Source organism: Pseudoliparis swirei, chromosome 7 (assembly GCF_029220125.1).
Source record: "Pseudoliparis swirei isolate HS2019 ecotype Mariana Trench chromosome 7, NWPU_hadal_v1, whole genome shotgun sequence".
Classification (NCBI taxonomy): Eukaryota; Metazoa; Chordata; class Actinopteri; order Perciformes; family Liparidae; genus Pseudoliparis; species Pseudoliparis swirei.
In genome coordinates this window covers 20,451,523-20,467,429 of record NC_079394.1, presented here as the reverse complement: position 1 = coordinate 20,467,429, position 15,907 = coordinate 20,451,523, and the positions used below count along the sequence as shown (strand labels likewise).

At 44.4% G+C, this 15,907-nt stretch overlaps 2 protein-coding genes across 2 annotated transcripts; both read left to right on the top strand.

Annotated features, from left to right (window-relative positions):
- The first annotated feature begins 12 nt into the window (after window positions 1–12).
- On the top strand, window positions 13–5,705 carry qng1 (Q-nucleotide N-glycosylase 1). The gene is made up of 7 exons (XM_056419399.1): window positions 13–64; window positions 1,038–1,236; window positions 1,900–2,046; window positions 3,257–3,369; window positions 4,072–4,215; window positions 4,814–5,009; window positions 5,126–5,705. Exons 2-7 carry the CDS (start codon window positions 1,047–1,049, stop codon window positions 5,353–5,355), a joined length of 1,020 nt encoding a protein of 339 aa, XP_056275374.1. The 5' UTR covers window positions 13–64; window positions 1,038–1,046; the 3' UTR covers window positions 5,356–5,705.
- A 160-nt stretch (window positions 5,706–5,865) lies between these two features.
- LOC130196960 (kinesin-like protein KIF27) lies at window positions 5,866–15,740 on the top strand. The gene is given in 16 exon segments (XM_056419398.1): window positions 5,866–6,901; window positions 7,187–7,387; window positions 7,535–8,538; window positions 9,183–9,326; window positions 9,441–9,617; window positions 9,745–9,950; window positions 10,797–10,906; window positions 11,058–11,195; window positions 11,594–11,805; window positions 12,107–12,169; window positions 12,363–12,533; window positions 12,681–12,819; window positions 12,822–12,868; window positions 13,001–13,228; window positions 13,725–13,923; window positions 14,062–15,740. Coding segments are annotated over 16 exon segments (3,912 nt in total). The 5' UTR covers window positions 5,866–6,603; the 3' UTR covers window positions 14,637–15,740.
- Window positions 15,741–15,907: the final 167 nt, after the last annotated feature.

Genomic DNA, 15,907 nt, shown 5'->3' with positions numbered 1-15,907 from the left:
TGGAAGCGCGAAGCAACGCGAGCTTGCCGTATCGGTGCTAACTTTACTTTCCCTGCAGTCATCGGTAAGTTCAGTCAATCGTCTGTTTATGAATACAAAATAAAACTTATACTATCCCTCAACGGGACGTTTGTATCGGAAAATCAATCCTCGGTGTGATGGCTGAGTAATGTCCGTATTAGTGGTGAGAGTCACTCGAGAACCTGAATACTCCAGTCAGTTTTCACATGCACTTTGCTCCTTCAGTGAAACGTGATGCAGGTCACCTGACTACATCTCATTACTGCTCTTCCCATGATTAAAAAAGTAAATAATGTGTCGACAGTGAACACTTTCCTTCAGGAGGCCCCTCTGCTGGGCTGCATCCTGTTATCAGTCTGATGGGGAACACATTCACAGCCTCTGAACACTTCAGATAGAATAGAGCTGGGCAGCTTTGAGAGGTTCTCAAAAAAGGGTATAATGTAGTTCTTTTAGTTTTAATAATGGGATTGGTCAGAGATGGTCCTGTGTGCAGTTCTTTTATGTTTTGTGCACCGCGCCTACAAGCAAGGAGAGCAAAGTCCTCAATAAAAACACTAAGGGCACAGATGTCTTTTTATAAAGATATGTTCTTGCTTTGTCTCATCTCTCCCATCTTCATGTATTTTCATTGTGAATGATCTCATAGAGCAGGGAGACTATTTTCTTGAATGGAACTTCCTCAGGGATGGATTAAACAGATTGGTGTTTTTGTATGAAAAGGGCACTTGCATTCACATCTCCCTGTGCACCCACCCATGCACGCTCCTGGAAGCAGCTCACAGAGACTGTGATGTGTCTCATTAGAACCAAGAATCCTCAAACAAAAGGACTGGCTTCGATGTCTTGAGAGTATAAAGGACCCGACAAGCAAATTATGTCGTCAGCAATTGCAAATATATAGGCCTATGTCACTCTTCCAGTGATGGACAGCAGCAGGCGGAAACAGGAGGTTATTTTCATTGTGCTCTCCTTTGTGTAGGGACTGCTGGTCAATGTGTTCCTTCTCCATGCAGTCGTCCATCATGGAGCCACCTCTGTTGCCACGCGAGTCTGGGCAGTTCATAGCAGAGCGGAGTCGGGACGTGTTCGTCGAAGAGGAAGGAGTGCAGAAGGTGGCGGAGATGCTCTACAACCTCCGACACAGTGAGGATCTGACCGCCGGCGGCTGGAAGAAGGCGAACCCATTAGCTCCAGCACCCACCTCTGACCAGGGGAGTTTGTCAACAGCCAGGACCACCCAGAGAAATACAGTATCGGTACCATGATAAGTGAATCACATGGTACACATTGCAGTTGCAATGAATTAAAAGAGGGTCCATATTTCATATCTCCAATCATGCTCATAATATGGGCAAGATGAATCTCTGATGGCTTGAGATGTGGTTAAATATCAACTATTTAAGAAATGTTGAGACGCTCTTAATATTACTTGTGTTTTACTTGAGTTTCTATTTTGTGCCACTTTATATTTCTACCCCGCTATATGTCAGAGGTACTACATTTATCTGACAGCTTTAGGTACTTGACAATTTGCTGTAAACAATTTTATATAAAAACATGATATATTATAATATCTAAAAAATATTTGAAATTAACTAAATTGTTGAATTGTTGTTACTGGTAAAAAGGGAATAATAGAGCATTCTTTGATAATTTAACGCTGACAATAATCATTTTAGAGCATGACATTTCAACTTTTACTTCATCAAGAATCTGAGACATCACCTGTGTCCACAAGTTTACATCCCCAGAGTGAAAGGCTTGACAATGTATCTCCTCTAAATGAAGGCATTGAAACAGATTATGTCATCCATTCTTGTGCCTCTGTAGCTGCGTTCTGCTCCTTTGATAATTTGTATTCTTCGACGTTGCAGGCCTTGAACTGGGTGTTTGTGGTCGACACCTTGAACTTCTCCTTTTGGCCCGAGGAAGAAAGTCAACAGTGTGAGGTGACCTACGAAGGGACCACTTACACGGGCTACATGACCCTGTGTGCTGCCATCACCAGGGCCATGAAGGAAGGTGAGAGCATAATACATACATCATGAATCTCATCTATTCACGAGAACATTGTATTTCAGTCATTTCACACATAAGCGACCTCCTTTCTCTCAGGTGCAAAGTGGAGGCGATGTGTAATAGCTGTTACTCACATTTGGTGGGCAACATTTTAGCAGGATTCATCAAACTTACACAGAAAATATACCAAGATTGTGCGAATGAAACAATCTGGGTGATAAAATGTCAGAATTATTTATCCTCTTTGTCAGCAGCTTCCTCTCTGGAGAGAAAGACACACAATCAAAACCCTTTCCGATGCCCATTTTCTGTGTGCCTTTGTTGTGCACTGCTATTGCCGTTCATTTTGTATGTGCCCTTTACTTAAACTTAGACTGCTGGGAAATTGCTTGTAGCTCTGCATGCGACTGCATTGTTCATAATTAGCCTGAATGACTCCAGGTATCAATCAATTATAGTCTCGTATGGAATAGTGCTCTCAATGTGGGGTCGCCGCGGCCTTTATAATTACAAGAGATTGCCAGAAAAGCTCAGGTAGCTCTGCTCCAGAGTGTGACTCAGCACGAAATCAGAACAAATGATGCCTTTTGAACTTCTAGCGAAAATTGGCTGCTGTGGAGTTATATTCCTGTAATTATAAAACGCCATGACGTCATAACTCAGTAGCTTGAGTGTCTTCTCTCTCTCCAGTTGTTCCTATCTAGATAAAGATAGATGAAATAAAAATCCATCATCCTCCCCTCCTCAGGCACTAGTTGTACATTTACTCAAGGTCGCAATCGATGTACATGTTCCGCTGCTTTATGCTTCTATGCCACGACATTCCTGAGGGAACTGTTGCATGTTTTGCTTTCCTCCATTTACCTCACAACTGGAGGCACTGGTCACTCTACAATAAAAACACATATGCTATGTTTATAAATTATGATGCAGTGCTATCATCCACCCAGTGGTAAGGTATCCAACAGGTGGCTCCACATTGACAAACTGTAACATTAAAATGCTCCTACATGTATTCGTTAATGATATAAACAGAATATATTATGATAATATAATACAGCCGTTTGGCACAATTAGTATGGTACTCATACTGTTGGAGCTTGCATTACATGTCGCTGATACATAATCTGTTCTTTTAAATTGTTTTATTTCAGGACTTTAACTTGCGAGGGAATATTTTGAGACTGTGATCTGAATGCTTCTTCCACCACAGGTTTACAGATCACTGATCCAAAGTACTTCTCCCAGATGAGTGTGGAGGAGTTGGGACATGTCCTGCGATCAGACAATGACACACCTGTGCCCATGCTTCAGGAGCGCCACCAGGTTCGTCCCACATCCACGCCACTCGACACACGACAGTCATCCAAATCCACACGCTGATGGTTTGACATTGGTAGCACTGGTGATGCGTAGTGGCCTTGTGTCTTTTTAGTTTTTCATATTTCTGTACGAGCACATGAAAAACGTTTACAGCTCTTGTGTAGCACAAAGCAATCATCTCATCTCTCTGGTTAATAGACGAAACAAAGAAGGTACATAGCGGATTATTATATCCCTACATTACATATTTGTTTGTGTATTTTTGTTTGTGTATTTTATTCAGTCAATCAAATCAAATACAATACAACATTATCCTATATAATATACAAAAGAGAAAGACTGAAAAGGTATAGGTAGAAGCAAAAAAATGCTAATAAATTCCTATCCTAAATTGAAATCAGAAAATTAATATAAAATAAAGAAGAAAATAAAACAACAACAACAAAACTTGGATGCATACGTATATGGGGAGACGCACGTGTTATTTACACGAGTGGAAATAATACATGAAACTCAACCTTACATACCATGATATTCCTTGACAGATTTTATTTTATTTGATAAGTCCTAATGTATATTATTATAATATTATTATAAGCGTACTATAATCCCTTAATGATGCGCGCTAATTGAAGGTATGCTGCTCTGAACCGCCGACTCATTGCAATAACCTGAACACATCGCATCACGGCTCCGTCTATCAAGGTGCTCACTGAAGGCGGCCGCGTGCTGCAGGATCACGGCGGAAGCTTCCGGAGTTTCATCAGCCCGGCCGGGAATGACGCCCGGAAGATGGTGGAGCTCATCGTGGAGAAGATCCCTTCCTACAGGGACACGGCTCAGTATGAGGTCAGACCTAGAGAGGGCTTAGGGGCATTTTTCAAGTTGGGGAATTCGTGGTTTGCTCGAATCATTTCCCCATGAAGCATTCATAAGATTTTTAGATGTTTTACTACCGAACAAGCTCACAGACAAGACATGACAAAGTTTAACCCCTTTACTACATCTGAGATACTAAAATAGCCATGAATTCTTGTGCCACAGTGGTCTATTTACAAACACATTTAAATGTAATTACCACACCATTTGGAAAAGGATAACCCAGAGGTGTTTTATCTTTTTAATTTTACAGAGTCAATGCCATGCTTGCTTCAGTGTTTCTCTCAAATGCATCGAATGCACAATAAGTGTACTGCACAACTGGAAGGACATTTTAATTCAACGTATTTTAAGAATACACATGTTTAAAACATCTTGAAAGCATGTAGGAAGTGTCTGTGATCTGAAGACCGTAATATGAATTCTGACGTGAGAGTTCCATCTCCTGGCCAAAGACAGTGTGGCAAGAATGCTCCCTTCATATTAGACAAACAGCCAGGGAGCATATCATACTCTTCGAATAGCACTTTGAGTAGCGAGTAGCGAGTTGCCCCTCTGTTTGTTTCAGGGGAAGAGAATCTCGTTCTACAAGCGAGCCCAGATCCTGGTGGCAGATTTCTGGGGTGTCATGGAGGCCAGAGGCGAGGGTGACATCATTGACATGGACTGGCTCACCATGTTTGCAGACTACCGGGTCCCTCAGGCTCTCGTCTACCTCGGAGCACTACGGTACACCGACGCACTGATGCAGGCGCTGGACAACGGTGAGACAGGAGCGGATGTGCACACGTGTCTCTCTGGTCCGAGCAAAATTAATCATTCGGAAACAATCAGGTATAATCCCTCTACGTGTTGTGCGTTTGTCTCCCATGTCTACCAGGGGAGCTGCTGAGGTCAGGGGACAGGAGAGAGGTCGAGATCCGAGGTTGTTCGATTTGGTCTGTGGAGCTGATCAGAGATCGCCTTCGCAAGCTGGTGCACGAGAGAGACGGACAGACCTGCAACATCAACTCCGCAGTCATTGACTTCTACCTGTGGCCGTATGCCAAGCGGCACCACAAAGAGATGGCCCACATTCCAATACACCACACACGTTGTATTTACTACTGACGAGCTTGCTGGCATCATTACGTGCAGCCGGCTGCACTTCTCAGCGTGCAGCCTTGGCATCTGTGCCTTTCCCTGAGATAAAGCCAATTCAACACTCTGTGTACAAATGGGCTGGAATAGAAACAGTCGTCAAGCTTTAATGCAGCCTGTTGGTTTAAGTGGGTACTAACACTCCATTGGCAGTCAATTAAGATGTTTACTGTTGTTGATGATGAACATTGAATGAAGAGCAAATGAGCAGACAATATATACAATGTATGTGAGCACACAATGATGGACACATTGGTGTATCAGCATTGGATTGAGCTGGTGAACTCAGCAATCAGGGGATATAAAATATTTGTAAATTACTTTCTTAAAAGGAATGTTGCAATGAATTTCTGGCAATTATATTTCATATCAGTGACTGCTTACCTTAGTAAGGAATGTCTGCAGGGAAAATTCTGATCTTTCTAATCTTCAATGAGATTCATAATGTAAAGAAGATATGCTCAATGGTAAGTAAAACAAACAGTATGTAAACTGGAATAGATGGCTTCCCTATCCCAAAAATATTTATTTTGAAAAAATACATTTATGTAGAGGAATCAACCTAGTGAGTTGGTGCATCAAACTCCAATATATACAATTTAGGCATGACTGTGGCAACACATTACCTTGGAAAAGGATAATAACGAACATCTTTAAATTAGAAAAATAAATATATGGGAGCCCCAAAATATTAAAGTACATATCATTATATAATGTATAATTGTATTATTACATATTAATATTTCGAGGTATTTCTTACCTTTTCTCACTTGTTTCTCTAAATTACCTCATTTTGTATCTATTTATTTGTAACTGCTGTTTTATAATCCTTTCTGGCTACCTGTTTTACTCATGTTGTGTATCCATGCCGCCACATGGGGGCGCTGTTGTTTCGAAGTGTTACTCGGTTCGTACTACACGAAGAAGACTCTTGAAATCGGTCCGCCTTCCACGAAGAAGACGCTTGAATTCGGAGTCCGCCCTCCACGAAGAAGACTCGAAGCCTCTGTTGCTCCGCGGAGGCGGTTTCCCGGGCAACCGAGGAGCGACAACAAACGGGAGACGGGATAAAGTTAACCCGCCGGATGAAGACGATGAACACAATAAAAAACACAGCAAGGACAATATCTGGCGGTTCGTTTTGGTGCAATGTTACGTCATCTTGTTCACGATAATCTCGCATCCTAACAGTCTAGGAGTAAACACGTTTTCACCGCCATGGCCGAGGTCTGCGTCCGGGTGGCGCTCCGTGTCCGTCCCCTGCTTCCTAAAGAAGTCCTCCACAACCACCAGGTGTGTGTGCGGGTGGTGCCGGGATCCGCACAGGTGATGCTCGGCTCCGACCGACTCTTCTCCTTCGACCACGTGTTTGGACCGACGGAGAACCAGGATGAGGTGTACGAGTCCTGCGTCCAGCCCCTGGTGGAGTCCCTGGTCCACGGCTACAATGCCACGGTCTTCTGTTATGGACAGACGGGCTCAGGGAAAACATACACACTCGGAGGGGGGAACCAGGGTACGTTGGTGGCAGTTTGTATCCCAAAATTAGGAAGATGAACAGATTTGGGGAAACGACTGATGGGAGATGCATTTTTTTTTTTAACTTGGAATTTAGAACATTTTGCATACGTTTGTTTATGTGGGGGCAGTATTATAGCCTGCCATGTCATTTTCACTGTATGTTTATCATGGGGATCTTTGTAGTCTTTGTAGTTCCGCTTCAAATATTTCACTCATTGGTCTTTGCAACATGAATGTTCTGTTTTATCTTAATATTTTTTTACTCCTTTCAAAACTTCAGATGAAGAGGGAGGAATTATTGACTCTGTGGCCGATGGTTTGTTCTTGTTGCTGGGGGAGAAGAGGAAGAGCGGGGATGTTGCGGAAGCCACGGTGCAGGTGTCATATATGGAGCTGTACAAGGAGGTACTACGAGACCTGCTGGAGCTGCACGCCATCCATAAAGAGCTTCATATCAGAGAGGATGAAAGGGGGAACACGGGTAATCCAACAGTATTTTGAGACATATACTTTCAGGCTTGTTTTGACCTCGTACGTTTGTCCATTGGATTACTGCCCTCAGGGGAATGTAAGAATCTAACTCAGTGTAAAAGAGTTTCATAAAAAACATTCTATCGTGTGGTTTCAGTGGTGGTGGGAGCCAAAGAGGTGGTCGTCACCTCAGCAGCAGAGCTACTCAGTGTTCTTGAGACAGGCAATGCCCTGCGTCACACTGGCACCACAGGGATGAACGAGCACTCCAGTCGCTCTCACGCCATCCTCACCCTTCAGCTCGTCCAGTGTTACCACAGCAACAACTCCTCCTTGCAATCGGTGCGCTCTTCCAAACTCTGTCTGGTTGACCTAGCGGGCTCAGAACGTGCTGGAAAGACTGGAAACACCGGAACGCGCCTCAAGGAGTCGGTCCATATCAACACAGGCCTGCTCGCTCTGGGCAACGTCATCCGCGCCCTCTCGGACCCTGGTCGAAATCGCCGCGGTAACAACTGCAACAGTGCACACATACCGTACCGCGACGCCAAGATCACACGTCTCCTCCGCGATTCATTGGGAGGCACCGCCCACACGCTGATGGTGGCATGTGTAAGCCCCTCTCACCACAGTGTCGCTGAGACTCTGAGTGTCTTGCAGTTTGCATCCAAAGCCCGTCACATTCATAACCGCCCTGGAGCCACACCGACTCACGCAGAGGTTAAAACGTGTCCTCCAACCTGGGACCCTGGTGAGGCTCGACTGGGCGAGCTTGAGTATGAAGTACACACGCTGAGGGAGCTACTGAAAGAGAAGGAGAGAGAGATGGAAAGGGAGAGGACATGTAGAGGAGTTGAAGAGGGGGACAGCATCAAACAGCCGAGTCAGGGTCGGACATCTGGTCCAGAAAAGAGGTTGAACCAAGAGGAACCGTCACAGTACCGTCTGCTGGCACAGGAAGCTGCTGCCATGCTCGCAGACGTCCTGAACCCGACTGCAAGTCATTCCTTCAGGCAGCGGCTGCAGGATTGGCAGGAGAGGCTCACGGCTGTCAATCTCTCTCGTCAAGCTGATGAGAAGGACTGTTCGGTGAAGGAGGGTGGGGATGAACCCCACCACGTCACCATATTAAAGCTCAGAGAAGAACTCAGCAAATGCAAGGTAATGATGATGAGTGAAAAACCAACGTCAGACGGCGAAGGTCACATAACATTGATGAAGGCTACATTCCATTAATGTGTGCCAGTGCAGTCAGGGACCTGCGTGCTGGCATACCTGTATGGAATCAAGCCATCTTAATTGTATTAGTTACGCCTGTGTTTGTTACCTTCGCATTGAAAATGCAGAAGGTTATGTTTTGATCGCCGTGTATTTATTTATTTATTTGTATGCGTGTTCCTCGCATAACCAAAAAAGTTTTAAACCGAATCGCATGAAATTTGGTGGGATGATTGGTTATTATCCGGGGGCCATTTGATTAGATTTTGGGATCAATCGGGTCAAAGGTCAAGGTCATGGAAAGGTCAAAATCTTCTTTTTACCATAGCACGGTCAGTTTTTATCCAATTGGCATGAAACTAATGCCAACATGTTCATAATTCAATGCCCAATCTTGTGAAATGCCAAGGTATGCGCTCTACCGAGTGCCCGTTCTAGTTTATCCACTAAGCGTCTTCATTGCCTAAGAGGAGATACTATCAAAAGTCTTAGTTACATAGACAATAAAGTTATTTTTACCTCAAGTAAATTAAATAGGGTCTTTGGAACTTTGGTCTTGAGCATCTCTCTTTGTCTCTGTCTCTCAGGAAGATCTCACCAGAGAGGAACAGCTATCGGAGCAGAAAGATGCAGAGCTGAGACACGTTCAAAAAGAAGTAAATAAACTTCTTCAGGAGAGCAAACCCCATCTTCAGGCCTTGGAGGAAGAAAAGAAGCGGACTCGTATACAGGTGAGGAGCTGAAGAGTCCCGAGTGCAGCACTACAATACGGTAGAAACTTTGCCAGCTACGGCATTTGAGTTCATCTGCAAATCAAACATCCGTGCACACATTAATGTTTTCAGACCGAACAACTCGTGGACCAGCAGATCCTGATCAAACGTCTTCGAAGCAAACTTGTGACCTTTAGGGATGCAACCTCAGGGGCCACCGTGGAAACAGGAGCTTCTGGGAACTCAGACAAGAGACCCCACAGTGTCCCTCTGATCAGTCGCAGCTGTGGGCACGGACATCCCAGGAGGGTAGGGAGCTGCATTGCGTTTGCATTTTGTACCGGTTGCACTCGACCTTTGCTCGGTACTGATCGATTAGACGACACACATTCACGTGTCTGTGCGTATATCTGTCCGAACACATGTGTGCTTTTAGATTCACTCCAGTCCACCTGCCTATTCACTGGAGAGGGTGATGGCAGCCTTTAAGATGCGCAGTCATCTCCTGCTGGCTGAGATTGAGGAGAAGGATGAGGTGTACTGCCCATTCATAAAACAACAAGCAGAGGGCAAAGATGGGGATCAAACAAAGGACGAGGACGAAGAGGAGGATGACATCTTCATGGGAAAAAGTGGATCTAGGTGAGAGTCTGTATATTACAAGCCAACTGGTTCTGTCTTTGTTCAGCCCTCATTGACTACAACAAGCTAACCGGTGGAATCGTTTATTCCTCACCTGCTCTCGCTTTGTAGAGCAGGAACCTTCATGCACAACGTGTGTCACTCCAGTAACATACTGGATACAATACATACACTGTTGGTGTCAAGGATGACTCATGTTGTGCCTCTTCAGACAATGTCACCAAAGCACTTGTTGTTTGAGCTGGTGCACACAATTAGACCTCTCACAAATCACACAAACCCTGCATGTGATTTTGTTTTTCAACGAGTAGGAACATTTAAATGACAGCCCAAATGCTGTTTTAATTCTGGTCATTTTGAAGATAATAACAACAACTCTGTCTCTAGCCTGCAACTTTAGTCCCGCATTTAAGTGCAATGCACGACACACGCCATATACGACGCAGTCGATTCATTAATTTGTGTGCAACCAGCACCAAGTTGTTGCAACACATTTTTTAAAATAACCACACCAATATCTGTGCCCTTGTGTGAATCAAACTGGGGGAAGACCTGGTCTTGATGATCCTCACAGCCATTGTGTGCTGTGCGTTGGGCATATAGGAGATGTGACGGGGCGCACCGTGGAGATGAAGAAAGGAGCACACAGTTGCCTTGACTGATGCCAGGCTCTCACATACATTGTTAGTGTCTCACTGTTCATCCCTTCTCATACTTCCCCGTTTCCACGTGAAACATAGGAAGACACACACATCAATCGTCTTTCATTCAGACAGTCGGTTTTTCTTACGGCAGTGAGTTCATTTGAAATAATCTGCTTAATGAAATCTTGTGCCGTGACTCCAGACGCTCTTTAAACCGAACATGGACCAGCCGGCAGAATAAATCTGCTGTGAAAGAGAATAACTCTGGACTAAACCAAACACCGAATGGAAAACAGCCTCAGCGAGCCACAGGTAGGATGTATATGATTCCACTTTATTTTGCAGTCCGTTGTTTTTTTGTCTTTTTGTATTCATAAGAGCATACGTTCATGTCTCAAAGCTCTTCTGTGGCTTACCAAGGAGTAATTTCATATGCAAGAAGTCATTTGCCATTTCTTGTCAGGGCCTGAGGGAAACCACGCGAGGCAAAACCACATGAGGAAGACGAGACTTCGAGCCAGTGCTACTCAGAGAAAGATCCAGGATCTGTCCGTCAACATGCGCATGAAAGAGGAGCTCATCAAAGAGCTTGACAAAACAGGTGGGCTTATAGAGAAATCACACTGTGTCTTGCTGCATTCATGCGTCTGTCGGTTTGTCGTTTAACTGGTTTAGTGAGTCAAGGACAATGGTGTCCTTATTGGTTTGTGTTCGCCAGTGTTGGTGAAAAACATTCTTACAGTACTGAGAGGAACTTTAGAAATCCAGAGGCGACAACAGCAACCGGGAGAAAGAGAAACTGTAATTCTGATGACATTGTAGAAATACATACACGTGACTTGATTAGAATCCTATACTATTTACAATGGGCAGTAATTATTATTCCACCTTCGCCGTTTACACTGCAGCTCCAGGCAACACCAGAGAATCATAACATCCTAGTTTCAAAACCGTTGGCTTTAATATTTGCATCTCTAAATGTGTGTATTCGTCTGACAGACAAGGAGACCCAAGCAGCAGACAGACATGGAAGGCGCCGCGGTGATGGCAGAGAAGCCAGCGCGTTGGCAAGTCTTTCCCTGCACAGCCAGCAGGTCCGAGCCGAGATGTTCCGCAGCCTGCAGCACATGAGACTGCAGAGAGCAAAGCTTCAAAGCAGCATCGGGCAGCAGAGAGAGACCGACACCAGCCGAGAACTGGACCAAAACCGGGTTAGTCGTACAGAGAAACCTCCGCGTTGTCGAGACAGTAAAATGGGGAAATATTAAACTACAATTCAGGCTTCTGTAAACCTATACGTCAGAACTCTTGATCCATTTAACTTGGGTTTCTATATAAATCCAGTGTGATCAGTTTGACTTAAATATTACGAACCCTGCTAGGTCTAAATTAAACCTTGGTAGAAGTATGAAAGTCATCCACACAACATCTCAGTTGAGTTAAGAAAGATGTAATAGTTAAAATGCGGCGTGAGTAAATCATTCAATACATTATTTGTGTTTTTGTTTGAAGGAGCCAAGGGAAGGAGTTTTGACTGTATACGAAAGCCATGACCAGGAGGAGTTAAAAGAAACGGTAAATATTGAAGCAGTAAACATTCTTCAAGTGTTTTGCTCTTCCTCTTTCAAAGAAGGCCTTTTTCTTTTGGATACTACCTCTCCTTCTATTTGTTTGACCTCACTGTCATCCTCTTCTCATCTTGATTCCTCTGTCCTCTCTGCTCCCCTTCTCCGACTCCACGCCTCGCTCCTTCTCGTCGTCGGCGTAGCCGCTTGACTGCGTTTGGCTGGAGGAGGAGGAGGAGAGGGTGATTCAGAAGAGAGCAGAGCTGCAGGAGCTGGAGGAGGAGCTCAGGAGGAGAGAGGAGGTGCTCCTGCGCAGAGAGGCCTGCCTGCAACAGAAAAGCAAACTGGAGATCAAAATGCTCCGCTCCAGTCAGGTCAGCCTCTACACGTGGTGTGTCGTTTGTATTTAACAAAAATAATGTAATATTGTGAGGTCTATTTACCAATGACACTTACAGATCTGAACAACACGTAGTATTGAAACTGTAATCTGTCTTTTTTTTAATCAATGACTTTTTCAGGCTCTGAGTCAGGACCTGCTGCGTGTGTCGGTGCAGTTGGAGTCTCTGGAGGAGCGGCTGCAGAGCAGCAGCGGTTTGAGGCGGACTGGAGGAGTCACCGTGGAGGAACTGGAGAAAGAGAGAGACGCGCTGAACAAGAGATGGACACTCTGGACCTCCAGCTGAAGGACAACAGAGTGCTCAGTGAGGTCAGAACAGCTGTCCCGTTGTATGTGTGTGCATGACACATGTATGCATAGCACAGGACCTCATTTTCGTGATGCAGTTTATGTGTCATCGTTTGCATTTTTCTTTTCATTGATTGATGTGTCCTCATGCAGGAGGAGCATTCCCTGCTTCAGCTGGAGGAAGCCATTGAAGCCCTGGACGCAGCTCTGGAGTTTAACAACCACTCCATCCAGGACAAACAAAAGAAGTTGTTGATCACAGACTCATCCTGGCGACAGCCACACAGCACTGAACCAGCCCAACTCTATGATGTCATCGGGAAGCTGAAGGGGCTCTCGTCACCTGAGGCTACGGCGGTGCTCGTCAAATATTTCAACAAGGCAAGATAAAATACATGCTCTCCATTCCTGTTTCCTTCCCACTGCCTGAATTTGGCTTCACTTGCTTTCTTATTATTTGCGAGAGATTTGTGTTTTTTTACTTTTCCCATCCTTCGTTATTTCCCTTCACTTGCTTCTATCTCAAGGTGATGAGTTTCTGTTGGTATGAGAGATATGCCTGCACTATTTCTGTAATGCTAATGGATATTATACCTCCCATAATGCTCCCTCCTTTGTTTTTTTGTTGTTGTTTTCATAATGGTTTATTTAATAAGGGACAGTGCACATTGATAACAACATTTCAGTAAATGTGCCAGAGTGCCAAGAGGCTATTTTTCATCTGTAGTCCCAACAAGTTGTTCATCATCTTTCCAGCTGACTCCCTCCCAAATGATTTGCTCTATCTAGGATTTTTCTCTCCAGGTGCGAGTGTAAACAAAAAGGTACAGCCAACATCTTTGTGATTATATGCGTTTCTTTTTTTCAATCTGCCCAGGTGGTTTGTCTTCGCGAGGAGGAGCGCCGGTTGCGTTTGCGTTGTGAAGAGCTCGAGCTTCACGCCGGAGAGCAAGAGGTGGTGCTGAGGGAGATGGAGGTCGCCATGCAGCGGCTGGCCCTCGATGCCGACCGCAGGTTCACCCAGCAGCACCATGACCACCAGAACAACATCCAGCTCCTGCTGCAGACACTCAAAGGTGAGGAGATTAGATCAGGCTGGACGGCGCCGTTCGTCCTATTCCTCTCCATAATATCCATAATAATAATATCCAGAAATTGAATGAACAATGTTGTTTCATTAACGTTTCCCTCCCTGGGCGCTTGTGTGTGCTTAGAGGGTGGTTCAGGAGAGGCCCAGCAGGCCCTCGAAGACAGACTGCAGCATCTGGAGAAAGATCTGTTTTTTTATAAAAGCTCCTGTCGGCTGCTTAAAAAGAAAATCAAAGAGCTTGTCAGTGACTCCCTTCATCCCGATCAGCCCTCACACACACAAAAACACGATGTGCTGGAACCCGAGACGCACAGTGATGAGGCACAGAGAAGGACACATATTGCAACAACACACTCAAAGATGCCCGCTGAGCACGACTCTCACACGAGGAAACACGCACAACAAATATCCTGCCCCTCCTTGTCTTCCGACCTCCGAGCACGCAAAGCGGCAACAAGGCCCGAATACAGCCAGGCGCACACACAGTCCCTGGGGGGGAGCGACAGGAGGGCGGGTCACTCCGCAGACAGTTCACAGATGACACCAGTCCGCTTGTGTCTCAGAGAACTGAGACAGATCTCTCCGGCTGACCTGCAGGTCTGTAGTTCTGCCACAAGGAGGCGACAATGCGTTGTGGATACCAGCACTGAGTCAATGCTAGAGGACTCCATCGAAGTGCCCAGAAACGCTGACAGATGACGTGATCATGGTACCTCTGAGCCACTTGGTAGCAGCAGTGTGTCCTACGATTTCGGCTTGAGTGCTAGTAAACAAAGAAAAATATGTTTCATGAATAACCAATCACAAAAATGCATTGAATATGAGCAAAACATCTAGAGTATAAGCATTGTGATACATTTTCATGTAATGTTTGTTGTAAAATACTTAATTTATGGGCTTTGTAGGGTTATGATGTCTTAATGTAATCAAATACTGGTGTTTATTTAATGCATGTCCATATGCGCAATATGCTAACGAATAAGACGCATCTAAGTTAAGTTGAACAGGTTTTCTTCTCAGTTTTTCTTTTATAAATTGTCCTTTGTTGGCCATCTCACTATCAATGTAAATCCACAAAATAGTGAAACCACGAAAACTGACACCTGCAGAGTTTGTGTTCGGAGGAGGAGCACGTGACTGATGTGGGCAATATTGTCATTACTGTGAACCGGTTCAGGCTCTTGTCATAGCACTGTCCTCCTATTTATCAGTCTTACTTCAGCAATGCTGAATTTTGCAGACTTAAGCCATTCAATAAGAGAAGAATGGCCAGTGTTGTCATGACAACATAATGGCCTTCTAGGTGGTTTTTTGCACTTGAAAATCGAGAGAAACTTGACATTGAGATTAGAGACTTTTGTCTCAGCTCTTGCTCTATCCAAACACAGCACGTTACATTTTCAATTAGATAAAGACATAAAACAAGTTGTTCAACTGTATGCACGTTGTGAGAATGACCATTAATGCAAAAAGCAGCACTTTTTAATACTATTTCTGTCGTCATAAAATAGTCGCTCCCCTTATGGTTATCAATAACTGCATCCACTAAATGGATTCTCCCTTTTTGCAAATACTAGTTAACTTTTTAAAAAAAAGTAATCTATCAAAAGTGTTTTGTGAAGATAAGTTATTTGTCTTTCACATTTCATTTCCGGCACTGTTTAGCACTTAAGATGACCACTTTACATGCAACGCCTCTTGGACTACAACAGTTGTTTTGTGATTCATGAATTGTTTGTATAAAAACTTGTGTGCGCACTCTGTGCTTTTAGTTGTGAAATGAATTAAACATACTTATATGCACATCTCATTGTCATGCCTTTATTGTGGGCTCATTCCAACCCCTCAACCCTGACCCCTGGAGGCCCCATCCCACCAAAAGTCTGCATCCCACTATATGACAGTACATGATGCAATCTACCCAACAAACAATACACGCTTCGATCAGTCATCCATTTGCAACGTATTTG